The sequence below is a fragment of the Sceloporus occidentalis genome, unplaced genomic scaffold (assembly GCF_023333645.1).
Source record: "Sceloporus occidentalis isolate IW3139 unplaced genomic scaffold, rSceOcc1.0.p SCAF_46, whole genome shotgun sequence".
Lineage (NCBI taxonomy): Eukaryota > Metazoa > Chordata > Lepidosauria > Squamata > Phrynosomatidae > Sceloporus > Sceloporus occidentalis.
This window is the reverse complement of record NW_028317026.1, coordinates 2304381-2321720: the sequence shown is the minus strand read 5'-3', so window position 1 is coordinate 2321720 and position 17340 is coordinate 2304381. Positions and strand designations below refer to the sequence as shown.

General features: G+C 43.0%; 1 protein-coding gene across 1 annotated transcript; it reads right to left on the bottom strand.

The window, feature by feature from the left end:
* Positions 1-4208: 4208 nt before the first annotated feature.
* Positions 4209-8734, bottom strand: LOC149289324 (large ribosomal subunit protein eL34-like). The gene is made up of 4 exons (XM_089490765.1): positions 8658-8734; positions 8478-8577; positions 4477-4580; positions 4209-4293 (listed from the first exon to the last, which is right to left on the bottom strand). Exons 1-4 carry the CDS (start codon positions 8720-8722, stop codon positions 4209-4211), a joined length of 354 nt encoding a protein of 117 aa, XP_089346891.1. The 5' UTR covers positions 8723-8734.
* Between the last annotated feature and the right edge of the window lie 8606 nt (positions 8735-17340).

Genomic DNA, 17340 nt, shown 5'->3' with positions numbered 1-17340 from the left:
GCTGATGCCGGGGCCAGAGTGAAGCCATCACCCGGCTCCCGGCATCAGAGAGGGGGAGCGATAGATCTGTGCAGCTCAAGGATTTATCGGTGTATAACACGCAGGTAGGGTTTCAGCTTCATATTTTAGTTAAAAAAGTGCGTTATACACCGATAAATACAGTTATATACCGTATTTGCTCGATTATAAGACGACCCCCCAAAACCTGAATATTAACTTAGGAAAAAAGAAAAAGCCTGAATATAAGACGACCCTAAAGGAAAAAAGTTTTACCAGTAAATGTTAATTCATGTAAACTATTTTTTTTAATAAAAGCTATGATTGAGAAAAATATTTTTTTTGTTTTTATTTCTTGTATTTTCCAACCTGTCCCCCAGTTACGCACATCTGCCCCCAGGCTTGCCACTCCAATATGGCACTGTGGCCCATGATATGCCTTTTAACCCTCTATATGCCACTGTGCCCCATGGTATGCCTTTTGACCCCCTATGTGCCACTCTGCCTCCAGAAATGCCTTATACCCCTATATGCCACTCTGCCTCCAGAAATGCCTTATACCCCTATATCCCATTCTGGCATTTAGGGGGTTAAAATGCATATTATGGGGCAGAGTGGCATATAGGGAGGTATAAGGCATTTCAGGAGGCAGAGTGGCATTAAGGGAGTTAAAAGGCATTGTATAGAGCACTCTGCCTCCAGAAATGCCTTATACCCCTATATGCCACTCTGGCATTTAGGGGGTTAAAATGCATATTATGGGGCAGAGTGGCATATAGGTGTATAAGGCATTTCAGGAGGCAGAGTGCTCTATTAAATGCCCCCTTAACGCCACTCCAGAAATGCCCTATGCCCCCATTTAACACACACACACACACACACCCCCTATACCCCCATTTAACTAACACACACACACACACACACACACTCCCCTCCCCTCTCAGCCCTCTCTTACCGGTGCTTCCAGCCGGGGCAGCGGGTTGACGTCGCCTTCTGCTGCAGCCGGAAGGAGGTGGAGTTGGCAGCGGGGGTTTGTATCCGTCCGTCGCGTATACTTTCCCCGGCTGTCAGAGATCAGAGTTCCCCGCACCGGTGCGGGGAACTCTGATCTCTGACAGTCGGGGAAGGTTTGCGCGACGGACGCAGACAACCCCCGCTGCTAGCCACACCTCCTTCCGGCTGCAGCGGACGTTGTCTACGCGGATCGCGTAGACGTCAACCCGCTGCCCCGGCAATACAGCAGGAAGCACCGGTAAGTGTGTATGATGGGGGGGGGGGGGGGTGAGACAGGAGGATCCAGGTCCCCTGCAGCGGTGCGGGGGATCTGGATCTTAGTCTCCTAATCAGACTCTATTTGAGGTCTGATTAGAAGACGACCCCGATTAGAAGACGAGGGGTATTTTTCAGAGCATTTGCTCTGAAAAAAACCTCGTCTTATAATCGAGCAAATACGGTATATATATATAAAATACCAAGAAGCTTTGGAGTGAAGCATGTTTGCAAAAATAATTTCTAAGAATAGGAGAGGCTGTTTTGATTTATACATGGAGCATGCTAGTGGCCTTGTCTGTAAAAGCAATCTAGTATATCCTTTATGTGTATCACCATGTAGACATGTTGGTCTGACTTTGAGCTTTCTGAAGCAATGGTTCACAGTCTTAGTTTCTACATATACAGTATTAGCTCAATTACAAGACAAGGTTTTTTCTCAGAAAAATACCCCTAGTCTTATATTCGAGGTCATCCTATAATCATACCTTAAATAGAGGTCTGACTACAAGACTAAGATTCCCCACAGCGCTGTAAGGGACCTGGATCCTCCTCTCTGGCAGCACTTTCTCTGGGGCTTCTATGACGGAGTGTCGGAGTGACATGACCTTCCGGTGCTCTATCATAGAAGCCCCAGCGGAAGTACTGGCCAGCAACAGCGGAGGTTGTCTACGCTCATCGCGCAAAAAAAGAAAAAAATGGTTCTGCACTCAAGCTGGGTGCTAGCAGGAAAAAAGGGACAGCATAAACCCTCTTAAAGCACACGAACAAAGAAAAGGAATCCCAGCACTCCAAACAGCTTCCAATCTTTAGGCTACTTTATTTAGAGAAAGCAAAAAAAAAAAAAAAAAAAAAGATTGTAGTCAATGGAGTATATTCAGAACAAGGTCTTGTTACCAGTGGGATATCTCAGTGATCTGTACTTGGATCCATTCTCTTTATTTTTATTAGTGATACTGCAGAAAGTCTTGATGGTAAGAAATGTCTTTTTACTGATGACAAAAATTTTGCAACAGGGTTGATGTTCCTGAAGGGAGAAGCCAAATGATTTAGGTAACCTGGAAAAATGGTCAGAGCTGTGGCAACTGTTGTACAGATCACTGGTGACACCTCACTTGGAGTATTGTGTACAGTACTGGAGAACACATTTCCAGAAGGATATCGACATGTTGGAGAAAGTTCAGAGAAGGGCTACTAAAATGGTTCATGGATTACAGAATAAAAATATACCAGGAAAGGTTCCTTAACATGTACAGCCTGGAATAAAGCTGTGACAGGGTGATACGATAGAAGCATTTAAATACCTAAAGGGAATCAACACGAAGAAAGTTTATGTACAAGAAGAAATACTACTAGTTAAGCTAGAAGGACAAAGATTTAAATATCAGGAAATATTACTTTACTGAAAAGCTAGTGGATGCATGGAATTGCCTTCCAGCAGAAGTGACAGTGGTTAGTACAGTGGAGTATAAGCATGGCATAGAAATAAGGCTAAACTAGATTTAAGGTAAGGCCAGGGACTAAGTATTCAGCGGTTGGGCAGACTAGATGGGCCGAATGGTTCTTATCCGCCGTCACTTTCTACGTTCCTAAATATTTCCACTGAATGACAGTATTAATTTTACAGCCATTGTAGAGCTCCAGTTTTCTTAGTTTAATAGTAATCAGGTAGGTGAGCATCACGAAGCCTCTGAAGAGCTACCCATTATTCACCCCAGAATTAAAATAGCCAACCTATAAGAAACAATTTGAGAAGTTGAGGCTAAAAATGCCATGTGACAACAGCCAAAGTTTCAGCCTCTCACTTGAAGTGGTAGAAGCAATTTAAACACACAGGATCGGCATAAAGCTATTGTGATAAAACAAAACTAAGGACCGATTAAGACAGAAAAATGCGCATCAGGAAAAATTGGTAGACTAGACCAGGGCTTGACAAATCCCAGGCGCCAGGTCGCCATGGCGACTCAGAATTTTGTCCTGGCACCTAGGTGTTTGTCAGCCTGTGATCGCGGGGGGTGCAGCTGCACAGCCACTCAGAGCCCGCCCCCGAGCCTGTGATCACTCCCACAGAGTGATTCTGTAGGCTGAAACCGCGATTGCATGAAAACCTGCAATAGCGTTTTCAGCTGCTTCAGGAAAGGGGGTTGAGTGTTGATTGGGTTCCCACACAAGTGTGGGGACCTGACAACATCCCTCTGCTGCCTGATCGCTCCCTGAGAGCAGCCCTGGAAGCCCAGCAACAGGTAAAACGAGCCCCCCACAAGCCCTTTGATGACTCCTGTAGGCATAGAAGCCTACAGCAATCATCAGAGACTGCCCCCTGCAATGGCTGGTCTATAGACCAGCAATTGCGTCCCAGCTGCCACATGAGTGGAGACCGGCCCCAACCCTCCCCTGCTGCCTGATCGCTCCATGAGAGCGACAGTGCAGCGTTAACCCCTTCAATTCCACAATTGTGTATGACACATTCGTGGCATTGCCGGGGTTACATTTGTCCCCACAAGCTTGTAGGGACTAAATATCAGTCAATGCTGTGCTCCAATGGAACATCAGCATTGAAAGCGGTAAAAAAAAACTAAATAAAAAAAAAAAAACAGCACTGACCTGAAAGTCCAGGGTGCTTCCAGGTCAAATGCTGTGAGTTTAGTAAGTGGGCTGATGATGATCAGATCACTCCTAACCAACTGTTAGTTTAAAAAAAAATCCTGGCTCCTAACTTAGCTGGCGCCTAGATTCACAACAAATTTGTCAAGCCCTGGACTAGACTGAATGGTTATCTGCCGTTAGATATTATGTTATGAACACACTCAGCCGACGCACTGAATAGCTGCCTAGTTCTGTAAGGAATATACCGATGGGTGGCATTTGCACAGTAAAAATGACCAGACACAAAATTACAAGTGGAACAGGTTTATTTTGATGTAATCAATGCAAAAATGATTTTACTTTGCCTTCTGGCTCTGTGCCTGAGCCTTCAGCACCTTCACCACTATTTTCTGTTCTTCAATAAGGAATGCCCTCTTGATTCTGTGAATGAAATGGCAAAAGGCCATGAACAGCATGAAAAAGGCGTGCAGGAAAAAAGCGTCAGCACATAACTAAATGGTATAGACTGACATGTCTATATATGAACGCAAACTAGCGGCACTACTCATTACTAATCATAGGATGTATACTTAAGGTAAATACTCTCTACCAGTCAAAGCATACCTGTCACGAACACATTTTGCACACATGGATCCACCGTATGCTCTGCTGACATGCTTCTTTGTCTTTGACAGCCTCATGAGCACTTTAGGTCTAACAGCACGAATCTGTAAGGCAACAAGGATGTTACATATACAACACATGTAAAAGGTCACAAAGAGCAACTATTTGTTTCACGCGTGTACAGACCATACCACCTGTCACATCACGCAACCTATCATCACTACACGGACACAATGTATAAACCTGCATAATTATCTGCAAACGTCACCAAGTATCATCCAAGTCATGCATTGTTGCAAAACAAAATGGATCCTTCATGTACCGTGGTCCTGTTACCAGCTCAGACTCGTACCAACCACTAGTACCCAAAAAGCCGCTAGGAACGGCAACAACCAGCTACAGCGAACACTGGATGGGTCGCCATGGGAAATAGTAACTATTGAACAGCCACACCAAATTTTATGTAGGTTTGCCTGCAACAAAAACCCATTATGCCAATACCTTCTCCGGTAACCCTTCCGAACACATAAATAGGGCCACATACAGAGAACAGCGGGTGCTCATCTTTAAGAGGACAGACAACTGATAACTAAACTTTGCTGGTATTTGAAAACAGGGGCAAGATAACAGTAAGAAAGTCCATAGTAAATTAGTTGAAGTGATTTGTAAAACCTCAAATTAGATGTTTTAATGACAACGGGCAAAGTTTTGACCTACACTTGTCTGTCATGGAATGAGTTAAATAATGGATATACTATTTCTCTATATTACATGTTACAGGTGCTTATAGTGAATTACTTTTTTTATTCTCGACTGTTGCATTAGTAGATTCAATAAGTATATCATTTGATGCTAGATTCCTCCAACTCTTTCTTGCTGTAAAGACAGACCTTAACCCCTTAAGGACCAGGCTCATTTTTCGTTTTGTACCCTGTGGGACCGAGGCTGTTTTGACACTTTTGTGGTGCTTGTGTTCAGCTGTAATTTTCTCCTCACCCATTTAGTGTACCCACATAAGTTATATATTGTTTTTTTCAGGACAAGATGGGCTTTCTTCAGATACCATTATTTTGATCGTATCATCTTATTTACTATAAAAAAAATAAAAAAAACATGGTGCAAAATTGAAAAAAAAAACACATTTTATGACTTTTATTTGAAAAATCTTTTACTCACCTAAAAAAGCAAGTAAAAAAACTAGCTAAATAGATTCTACTACTTGTCCTGAGTTTAGAAATACCCAATGTTTTTATGTTTTTTTGCTGTTTTTTGTAAGTTATAGGGCAATAAGTACAAGCAGCGTTTTATGATTTCCATATCTTTTTTAACAAATCTGGTCAGTCTGCCTCCATCTCCTCTTTGGAACATCTTTGAAGCCGGTTAACTCAATTTAACCCATTCAAACCATATATTTTTGAAAACTAGACACCCCAGGGTATTCCAAATGCTGTTATTTTAACCCTTTCCATGCACCAATTATACAACTACACTTTGTCAAACTTTGTAATAGTAATTTTTTTTATTTTTTTTTCCCACACAAATTGTACTTTAGTTATAGATATACAGGTGCTGGTATATGTCACTGTCAAACAACCCCCCAATATGTGTTCAGCAACATCTCCTGAGTGCAGTGATACCCGACATGCATGGGTTTGTCAGATTGTTTGGCTGGTAAAAGGCTACTTTTGGGGCATGCGTAATTCAGGTGGTCATTTGGTCATTGTGCCTCCCTCTCCTCTTTGGAATATCTTTGAAGCCGGTTAACTCAATTTAACCCATTCAAACCATATATTTTTGAAAACTAGACACCCCAGGGTATTCCAAATGCTGTTATTTTAACCCTTTCCATGCACCAATTATAGAACTACACTTTGTCAAACTTTGTAATAGTAATTTTTTTTTTTTTCACACAAATTGTACTTTAGTTATAGATATACAGGTCCTGGTATATGCCACTGTCAAACAACACGCCAATGTGTGTTCAGGAACATCTCCTGAGTGCAGTGATACCCGACATGCATGGGTTTGTCGGGTTGTTTCAGATTTAAAATGCCACATTTGGGAAGTGCGTTTTTTTTCTCCATTTTGGTCAGTCTGTACCTATGCCCTATCTTTGAGCTAGGCCACTCCAATTTACCCCATCAGCCATTTTTTTTTATATATTAGACACCCCTTGGGTATTTGAAGTGCTTTTATTTTAACTCTTTGTTGAGATTTTTGAGAAATTTTAGCACTTGCTCAAAATAATAAACTATTTTTTAATTTTATTTTTTTAATACTTTTTTTATATTTTTTTTTACACATTTTGCTGGTACTGGATGGTTCATCTAGTGACATCACTGCATAATTATTTTTAAATGTTAGCACATTTTTTTTAATTTTTTTTTCCATTTTTTATTTATTTTATTTTTTTTGAATATTTTACTAATCACATAGTGATTAGAAAGCTGGGCTCCATTGACTTGCATGGTTGAATGCAGTACCTGTATTCAACCAGCAAGTGGAGCCAGTTCTCTAGAGGGTCTGGAGACCCTCTAGCAAACTTTTTCGTCTTTATTGTTTTATTTCCCGGGCCGCCGCCATCTTGCTTGATGGCGAAGATCACCGGCAGCGGCGGCTGTGACCGCTCTCCGGAGCGGTCACAGCCCACCCAGAGGTAAGTGTTTGGTGTCGCTGGATGCCTCCTGATCGAGGCATTCCAGCGACACCATTTAAGTTTAGGAGGCGATCAACGATCGCCTCCTAAACGCTTTTAAAACGGGCGTCCGCCGCCATACAATGTATGGCGGCTGTTGACGCCCCGGGGAGGGGCCAGACATGGCCCCCGATGCCGATCTCGGCCTTGCTGAATGCCTCGACATCGAGGCATTGCAGCAAGGCCGTTTAAGCGAAGAAAGTGATCCTTGATCACTTTCTAAGCTTATTTAATTTTTTGACGGTTCAGGACCGTCAAAGGTCGCGAAGGGGTTAATCAGTCGTTGGTCTCATCTTCAAAATACCATGATATAGGCATAAGGTTATGTGTAAAAACCCTCACTGTATTAACCTCCAGCGCTTCTGCTGGGAGGCTGTCCTACTTATCCACCACTTTCTCAGTAATGTAAGAGTTTAACGGCCTTTCGGCCCATCTAGTCTACCCATTTCTGCTGTAAAGACTCAAACCTAAATTGGGCTCGACAGAGGCCAATGTATTCACACGTTTATCCTGGGTCGCACAGAAACCATAAATTTAATTTGATTTGACGTGGTGAGGTGAGGTTCACAGAGGGCTGAAGTCAGGTACGCAGTGGGTTCACGTCACACAAGGCTACGTGACCCCACTGTGAAAGGGAAGCTGCTCTCACGGTGTTCAAGCAGTCAGAGAAAGCAGCAGATGAGGTAGAGGGGGTGCAAGTGTATGCTAGCATGAATGTGCAAGTGTATGCTAGCATGAATGAATGTGTATGTGGTGCAAAGGAATTCATGTACACGTATGCCAGTGTGTATGTTTGGGTGCAATGGGCTGGTAGGGCCACCTGGCTTTATTAGCCCCAGGCCAGAAAGTGCCAGCACCCTTGTTTAGCATTAAGATGCGTGTGTCCTGTAGTTTCTACAAGTCAGAGAACAGTAACCACCATGACCAGCTCAGATAACTAAATTGACAAACCGACATCCTACAGCTAACCATCGCCTGCCAATTAGAAGTTGGGATAAATTCTGTACTTTCCACCGTGAGCTGGCAATCATTTACAAGGTTTATGCGAACATACCAATATGGAAACCAAAACACAGCAGCTTAGGAAGCATTTTTCTCATAACTCCTGTAAAGTGAAGTGATGTACTGCAAGACTTAACAATGTGCTCTTAACGTAAAATCTACACACTGCTTTCCTCAAGTGCTCCAAAAACATTTAACAAACTTAACTTACTAATTCAGCAAGGCAAGCATGAATTTCACTAACAAAAAGCTACATAACCACATACACACCACACAACGCAACCAACGCGCTTAGAATACTTACACCACGGAGCCTCCCTGGGCAGATGCCACATGCTGATTTAGGTGCCTTGCCAACTTTCTTGGTGTACAGGTAAACAATTCGGTTACCTGGTGTTCGGGACCTACAGAAAAGAAACACATCAGCATCACGAGGGACTGTTAACGGGTACGGGAGTACCAACCAAACCCGAAACATACTTACAGTCTGGTTTTGTTGGAGGTTGTGTTGTAGGACAACCTACGACGGTATGTCAGGCGTTGAACCATTTTTTAATATCTAAAAAGCAAAAAATACATATTAAGTAAATAAATTTTTTGGGAGTCGCAGTCACCTACACTATATAAGAACCAGGTCAGAGAGTTTGATGGCAGAGAGACAATAAGCCCATCTTCCCCCAACGGAGAGACTCAAGAACTTAATCAGTCCTTGTTCTTGTCTTACATTCAAGATATCGTTATACCGATCCCATGTACGTTAACGTCCCTCTCTGTATTAGCCTGAACCACTTCTGCTGGGAGATTGTTCCATTTATCAACCACCCTGCTCAGTATTAATAAGCCTGTATGCGCATTTAAATATTTTTTTGAACAGCATGTTAAAGTATTTAACCAACTTCCCACTGTGACCGTGTTCTCAGTTATGCATAATCAGACGCCAGAAGAATTTACAAAGAATATCTTAATCCCTTGAGCATCCAATCCCCCATAAGTGACTGAGGGTCCTATACAGTGCCCCAGACGCCATAGGTTCCACAGCATTACATATTAGTGCCTGTTGCGGAGCCCTTCACATGAAGTTAGTTATCCCCCTGAACAAGTCTATGTGACCGAGTACCAGACTCCAATATGGCTGCTACATTAAGCTTTAAACAGAACGCCGCATCCTCGTAAAGGAACCCCGATTATTTAACGTTAAGGAACCCCGATTATTTAACGTTAAGGGCACGTGTCTTCTAAACCATCAGCAAGGGGCTTTATGCACTAGCTACCGCGACGCAAATCACTATTATAAACCCACAGCAGTACAGAACCCCCATTAACAGGCTAATGCGTGAAGTATCCACGCCGCGCGCGTTACAGTACAAATTCTACAACCCGCACAGCATGACTGGAGCTACAGTTACCCAGCACGTTACAAGTCCCCACCGGAGGCAACCGGCTCTTAGGCCCTAGACACAGCGTATGAAGCCCGGCGTCAGCTCGCCGTACCCCTAACAATATAGTCCACTCCAGATAAACGCCATCCTGTGCTATCACCCCGACTGCTCCCCTACCCACAGGAGCAAGACACGGCTGCGGATGGACATAGATTAAAAGGCCGAGAAAAGCAGCGATACACAGAAGAGCGGCCATACCTGGTGCCGCCGTCACCGGAAGAGGAAGGAAGGAGGGGCGGAAGGAGACTATGGAAGAAGTTCCCTCGGTCCCCGCCCCCTTTTTTACTTGTGGTTCTAGTGTGTGCGTCTGCTGTGTTGTTGGGAGGAATGTTTTGTGTAATACACGCGTGGTACGCTTTATATTTACACAAGTCCTGGACACCGCAGCCACGGGCGCTTTATTATCCTAATAATCTTGTCAGTATTTTTAGACATAACGCCAGCCACTTGTATCCCGTAAACAAGTTATTTCCTGGGGAAGAATGACAGTGATGGACACATTGAAGGACCAGATGGCTTTTAAAAAATGATTTTGTCTGTACTTCATTCTTCTTTTTATAGTACTGACTTTGTGCATGCATGTATATGGATATATATATATATATATATATATATATATATATATGTTTGTAATTATGTATGTATATATTTATTGAAGGTGCTCTTTGACAGTCCCTAAGTGTAACTGTGAACTTTCTAAATAAACTGACCTTGAGACTCCTGCAATATTCCCCCTTAATAACTATGATGAAGAGTTTAAATGGTGACTCACCAAATGCATTAACCAAAAGGCTGTGATGCAAAAAGCACCCATTGGAAGTCTTAGATCATACCTGGGCCCCAGCTACCCAGAACCTACCCTTGCGGGACATCGGCGGGCAATCCTGTTGACATCACAGGAAACACCCCGTTTAAAGGTGAAATGGGTGGGCAGTGGGGCATGCCAAGACCCCACAACCCAAAAGATTTGGGTGTTGACTCTGGGCCAAACTTGGAAGGTTCTCGGGTATGTAAATGATCACAGCAGTGTAGAATAGGCAGGAGTCTACATTGGAATAGATCAATGTTATGCGCCTCACTTTTGAGTACCAATGCAACTGGCAGCTGTATAATTCAGTGAGTTATGGGGTATATCCCCACTCCAGTAACCTAAGACTAAGTTAATACGTAAGAGGGCTGCATGTTTTGGTTGGTGGGTAGGTAATGGAGAAGAGCGTGATACAATTTCTCATCTGGACCATGTATGAGATTCAGTTGTGAGAAGTTATGTTAGACAAACCAAATAATTTACTACAGGTCAATTTATATTGATGCACTTTATTAGCCCATGTAACATGATTGAAAAGGTCTAGCATATGTTCTAGTTGTTTCATGTGTCCTGAAGCATAGCAAGTGGAACCAAATGGATGACATCATATCCTTCCTTGAGCTGGATAACTTTAAAATGAAACTTCTGGACAGGGGTCTGTTCAGTAAATGGTTGGCAGGAATGTTGTAGTTTTATCTCCCTCAATTCATTTTTCATTATGAAGGGCCAACATGGACAGGCTTCTCCAATAATGAGTGAGCTGGCCTTGTAAGTAACATAATTTAATAGGTATGAAAAGTTTAGAGAACTGTCACTGATTTAACAATGCATTATATGCCAAACTCTTCCTGCAGTAGAAGATTACTGGGGATGGGCCTTCAAAAAAGTAAAGGAGTTGAAACCATATCTCTCTCGACACCCCAGAGATATAGCAATGTACATACACTATGAATATAACATTCCTGCAAAGTGGTATAACCTTAATTCTAGCACAGCTACAACTTGAGTCATTTTATGGTGACTGTGTGATGGTCTTCATATTCGTATTATGTCAAGCAGGTTTTCTAAGTTCAATCTGAGGGCCAATTTTTATTTTCCAATTTTTGTTAGTTGTTACTAAAATTCTCATCCTAAATTTTCAGCTAAAAACTGTATTTCACAATAAAATGAGCATGGTTCAACCTATCATGACAAGTTGAATTAGTGACTCTTATAGACACTTAGGCTAACTCAGGTTCTAGTAAATAGACCCCTATTTAAAGATTAGTATTTTCAAGAATTTAATTCAGGAAAAAAAAACATAGAAACCCTTTTTCCTTGTTTTTGTGCAGGTATTTAATGAAAGTCATACAGATAATGATTACTTTGACTTATTGCTTAGTTCTACAATCTATTGAATCATAAAGTGGACTTCATTTTTTACACGTGGCTTCTCTATTTTGGATTTATTTTTCTTGAATAAGTCATAACACAATGTAATATGTTATTTTTCATGTGAGGTTGCATTTACCTAATTTTTAGACCTGCTAAGGAACAGATGATTGTTGTTATCTCCTGATATGTAAAGCCAAAAAATTCAAAGAGGGTGTCCTTTTTTCACACTACTGTATGTTACAGAATAGCTATCTCTTTTAGTAATATACCACCAGTAGACACAATGTGGCAGCAAAGCATTACATGTAAATATCACCAAATCTGTAATCTCACACAACAGGTAGATACAATATAAATCCAGTTAATTTTTAGGTCCTGTTGATTTATGTAATTTTGATGAAATGTCCACCACTAGACACATTTTTGGAAAAATGCCATTGAAAATTAGAGGAGCAATATATTAGAGCGTACAAATATGACTATTCATTATATTCGACCAGATAAATGTAAATATGTGCATTTATTTCTCATTTTGCACAACATACTTTACCATACTGTCTGTGGTAAACAATGTAATGGTTCATTCTTATTTACCCAGCTGGACAATCTGCCTAATTAAAGTTTAGCATAGAGCAACAAAGTTCATTAGCATCACCGTAAAGAATCAGCTCAGTGTGGTAAAAGTGTGGAAGGCCACTTTAAATAACAGAAACCCTGTGAGTACTTTAACCCCTCCAGTCCCCTATAAACGTACCGGTACGTCCATCAAACGCATCTAAAGAAACACATATGGACACACCGGTACGTCCTGCCATTCTTGTGTCATTTGACAGCCTGGACTCCTCAGCTTTCTGCTGCCCAATCTCCGGCAACAGCTTCCGGTGTGAACACCGGAAAACTGTTACACTTTCAAATGCCCGATTGCGCGGTCGTCACGTCTAGACCCTGCTGGGATATCCGATCGCTCCTATGAGGGACTGATCGCAGACTTGCCAGGAAAAGATGACATACTAGGCGGCTCATGGTGAGCGGGCGAGAGTTGCTACGAAAGCTGTCATCACGTTCGCTCTTTGCTATGTAAGTCACTAGACACCACTCACCGTCACTCCTGTGTGTTACAAGCTACTTCAAATGAATGTTCAGTTTATATGTTTTTTAATACACTGCTGTTACAATGTATTCTGAGTCAGTTTGTCATATTGTCAATTATGAATTATTCTGCTTCTACTTTTCGTATCAATAAAAAACGTTAAATTGAAAATGTGCTTGAAGTTTGAACCTGAGGGAGAGGCCATTGTAGGAAGTCTCCAGGTTGGGGCTTCCCAGTAGACCACTTATAGAAGTGAGCCTCCTATGAGTGAAGAGAATTGTTTTTCTTTCATTTGATGATTATTAACAAACTGCGAGTCCCTGCTGTTAAGAGACCGAGCTTATTTGGCTGCTGAGTCAAATAAAACAAACTTTATTTTGAACCTTCTGTGTCCTGTCCTGCTGTGAGAGTACCCTGCGGAGGCACACAGCGCCACACTTACCTGAGGTGGAAGGTGAAGCCCTACGGTTGGAATCCTAGTCCATCGTCTGCCAGTTTTGCCACTGATTGGCTGCTTGAGATCAATTGGCGCACTTTCTGCACATATGTATGGGGTCGTAATAGATCCCCTGCCTGCAGTATCCGCAGAGCCGATGCTAGAGCTGAGTGGAGGAGAGTATATTTCAGCTAAACACATTTCCCAAAAGGAAAATAGCTCGGGCATTGGGAAAGTGGCACATGCATGCAGAGGAATCCCCCCATGCTTTTGCAAGGCAGAGACCACAAAACTTGAACCATGCAACTGATATGCATTAAAGTGTCTCTTTCACTATACATTATACATTTATGTATCTTGCAGAAAAAGCTGACTGCATTAACCCTTTATACTGCATAGTTTCCTCCATGACCATAAACGGCAACTCTTCTGCAAACTCCCACCTGAATAAAACAACTTCATGATATGTAATATAAGAAAAGAGGGAACACTATCCAGTACTTTTAAAACCCTGCTGGAACACCCTTATAGAAAAAAGTTTAAACCAACTATTATATACACTTCCATTCAAAATTTGAGGTCACCTAGCTGTTTTCATGGAACGCAAGGACATTTCTAGCTGTGTACAGTAATTGCAAAAGGGTTTTCTAATGGTTAATTAGCCTTTTAAAATTAAACTTGTATTAGTGCCATTGGAACACAGGAGTGGTGAACTGCTGATAAAGGGTCTCTGTATGACTATGAAGATACGCTATTAAAAATCAACATCTACACTGTATTCCTGATCTATTTCATGTTTTGTTAATGAACATAATTTCCTTGTAAGAAAACGAGGATAATTCTAAGTGACCCCAAACTTTTGAATGGCTGTGTGCGTGTATTCTGTATTCCAGTACTGCACCCAAAGATCAACAACATGTTTGATTTTTGTTTCCAAGCTCCCCAAACACTCATCTGGATGACCTAACATCAGAACACAGGTATTTACTAAAGACAATATACAGTTTACTCTTAGTGTAGAAGAAACTCTGTGTATCACACGATCAGCAATAATGTCATACATTGACACTCTGTTAACTGTGAACACCATTTATTTTTTATTATGCAATCCTGGCTATTATGGTTATTATCCCCTGTGTTCTCCTTGCTCCGCTTTTCCTTTTTCTTTCTTTTCCCCCCTCTGTTAATTAATTCTTTTCCGGGAGCACTGAGATGATTTCACAAACTCACCTGTCAAGAAATGTTCTTTTATCTTTTTTTTGATAGGTGTTCTCCCGGCAGGTCACCAGACAGATATACAAGTTAATTTGTGTCAGTTATTTCACTGTATTAACGCTTTTGCTCCCTGTTCACTCAGCTTGCTTATTTATGGGAGTATGTGCCATATTTTTGGAATCACATATATTATTTATTACAGGTATTTACAACGCAGCTAAAGCTAGGACCTACACTTGTAAGGTAAGTGATGCACAGGCACCCGTCTTTCCACGTGACGTTAAAGAAACCATGATTCATTAGACCAGGCCACCTTCTTCCATTGCTCTGTGGTCCAGTTCTTATGCGCATCTGCCCATTGTAGTTGCTTTTGGCAGCGGACAGGGGTCAGCATGGGCAGCCTGACTGGTCTGCAGCTACGCAGCCCCATACGCAACAAACTGTGATGCACTGTGTGTTCTGACACCTTTCTATCAGAACCAGCATTAACTTTTTCAGCAATTTGAGCTACAGGAGCTCGTCTGTTGGATTTGACCACACGGACCAGCCTTCAACCCCGACATGCATCAATGAGCATTGGCCGTCCATGACCCTGCCGCCAGTTCACTGCTTTTCCTTCCTTGGATCACTTTTGATACTGACCACTGCAGACCGGGAACACCCCACAAGAGCTGCCGTTTTGGAGAGGCCCTGTCCTAGTCGTCTAGCCATCACAATTTGGCCCTTGTCAAAGTCGCTTGCCCATTTTTCATGCTTCTAGCACATCAACTTTGAGGACAAAATGAACTATTACTAATCATCAATAAAACTGGACTCCCCCTCTGCAAAACCCTTGCCACAGTAGAGGGGCCTCATGCACCAAGTGGGCCCCCATATGCACATTTCCTAGCACGACAATTATTGTATTCCTGTTGTCAAGTGCAGACAAATACATGAATTACACTATAGCATGCAATCAGACCCACAGGCCCAGTGGACAAAGTAGAAGGGGAGCCCATGTAATGCTGGATAAGTAATACCTGTCTTCAAATAGAAGTGCTTGAAATACATTGAAAACTTTGTAATTTTGTTTATTCACAGAATAATTGCTTTCAGACATGCCCATATTGACATTAGTGTATTTTGTGTTGGTTGCCATCAGGGCCGGACTGGCCCACCGGGATACTGGGAAATTTCCCGGTGGGCCGGAAGGTCCGTGGGCTGGGCGGCCGGCAGACTAACCATGAAGACAGCCACTGTGTGCCAGGGGCTGGGCTGGGCAGGGGGGCAATTGCCCCCCAGGCTGCCCGAAATCTAATCAAAGCGGCCGCTGGGTGCTGATGCGGCCGGCCAGCATCAGCACCCAGCAGCCGTGTGCGATGGCCGTCTAGTGATGGGAGCAGTGTGAGGGGTGAAAGCTCCGCCCCCTCGCACTGACCTTTCACCCCTCACGCTGCTCCCATCACTATGCGGCCATCAGATTGCTGGGAATGTAATCTGAACGGCCGGTGCGTGCTGATGCCGCCGGCCGCCTCTGCTTCAATACTTTTTTTTTTACTTTATATGGCAGGCCGATCCAGCTTACCATATAAATAAAAAAAAAGTGTTAAAGTAGCTCCGGCCGGCGGCATCAGCACGCACCGGCCGTTTAGATTACATTCCCAGCAGTCTGATGGCTGCATAGTGTGGGAGCAGCGTGAGGTGGAAGCTCCGCCCCCTCGCACTCAGACTGCTGCAGCACCGGATGTCAGGTCAGTGACATCCTGTCAGCATAGAGGAGAACAGTGTGCAGCTACCAGGAAGTCAAGACAAGTAGAAGGTGAGTAAAATAATGTATTTTTTGTACTGTATAATGTTTTTTGTATTTGTTAAAAACAAAAAAAATCGGCATGTGTGTGTATGTAAGTGTGTCCCCCTATATGCCACTCTGCCTCCAGAAATGCCTTATACCCCCCTATATGCCACTCTGTCCCATGATATGCCTTTTAACCCCCTATATGCCAAAGTTGCATATAGGGGTATAAGGCATTTCTGGAGGCAGAGTGGCATAAAGGGGGTTAAAAGGTATATCATGGGGCAGAGGAGCGTATAGGAGGGTATAAAGCATATCGGGGAGGCAGAGTGGCATATAGGGGGCATAAGGCTTTAATGGAGGCAGAGTGCCCCATGATATGCCCTTTAACCCCCTTCATGCCACTCTGCCTCCAGAAATGCCTTATACCCCCTATATGCCACTCTGTCCCATGATATGCCTTTTAACCCCCTATATGGCAGAGTGGCATATAGGGGGTTAGAAGGCATATCATGGGACAGAGTGGCATATAGGAGGGTTGAGGCATATCAGGGAGGCAGAGTGGCATATAGGGGGGTATAAGGCTTTTCTGCAGGCAGAGTGCCCCATGATATGCCTTTTAACCCCCTTTATGCCACTCTGCCTCAAGAAATGCCTTATACCCCCCTATATGCCACTCTGTCCCATGATATGCCTTTTAACCCCCTATATGCCAGAGTGGCATATAGGGGTATAAGGCATTTCTGGATGCAGAGTGACATAAAGGGGGTTAACGGTATATCTGGAGGCAGAGTGGCATAAAGGGAGTTAAAAGGGATGTCATGGGACAGAGGGGCATATAGGAGGGTATAAAGCATATTGGGGAGGCAGAGTGGCATATAGGGGGCATAAGGCATTTCTGGAGGCAGAGTGGCATATAGGGGGTTAGAAGGCATATCATGGGACAGAGGAGCATATAGGGGGTATAAGGCATTTCTGGAGGCAGAGTGGCATATAGGGGGTTAGAAGGCATATCAGGGGGGCAGAGTGGCAAG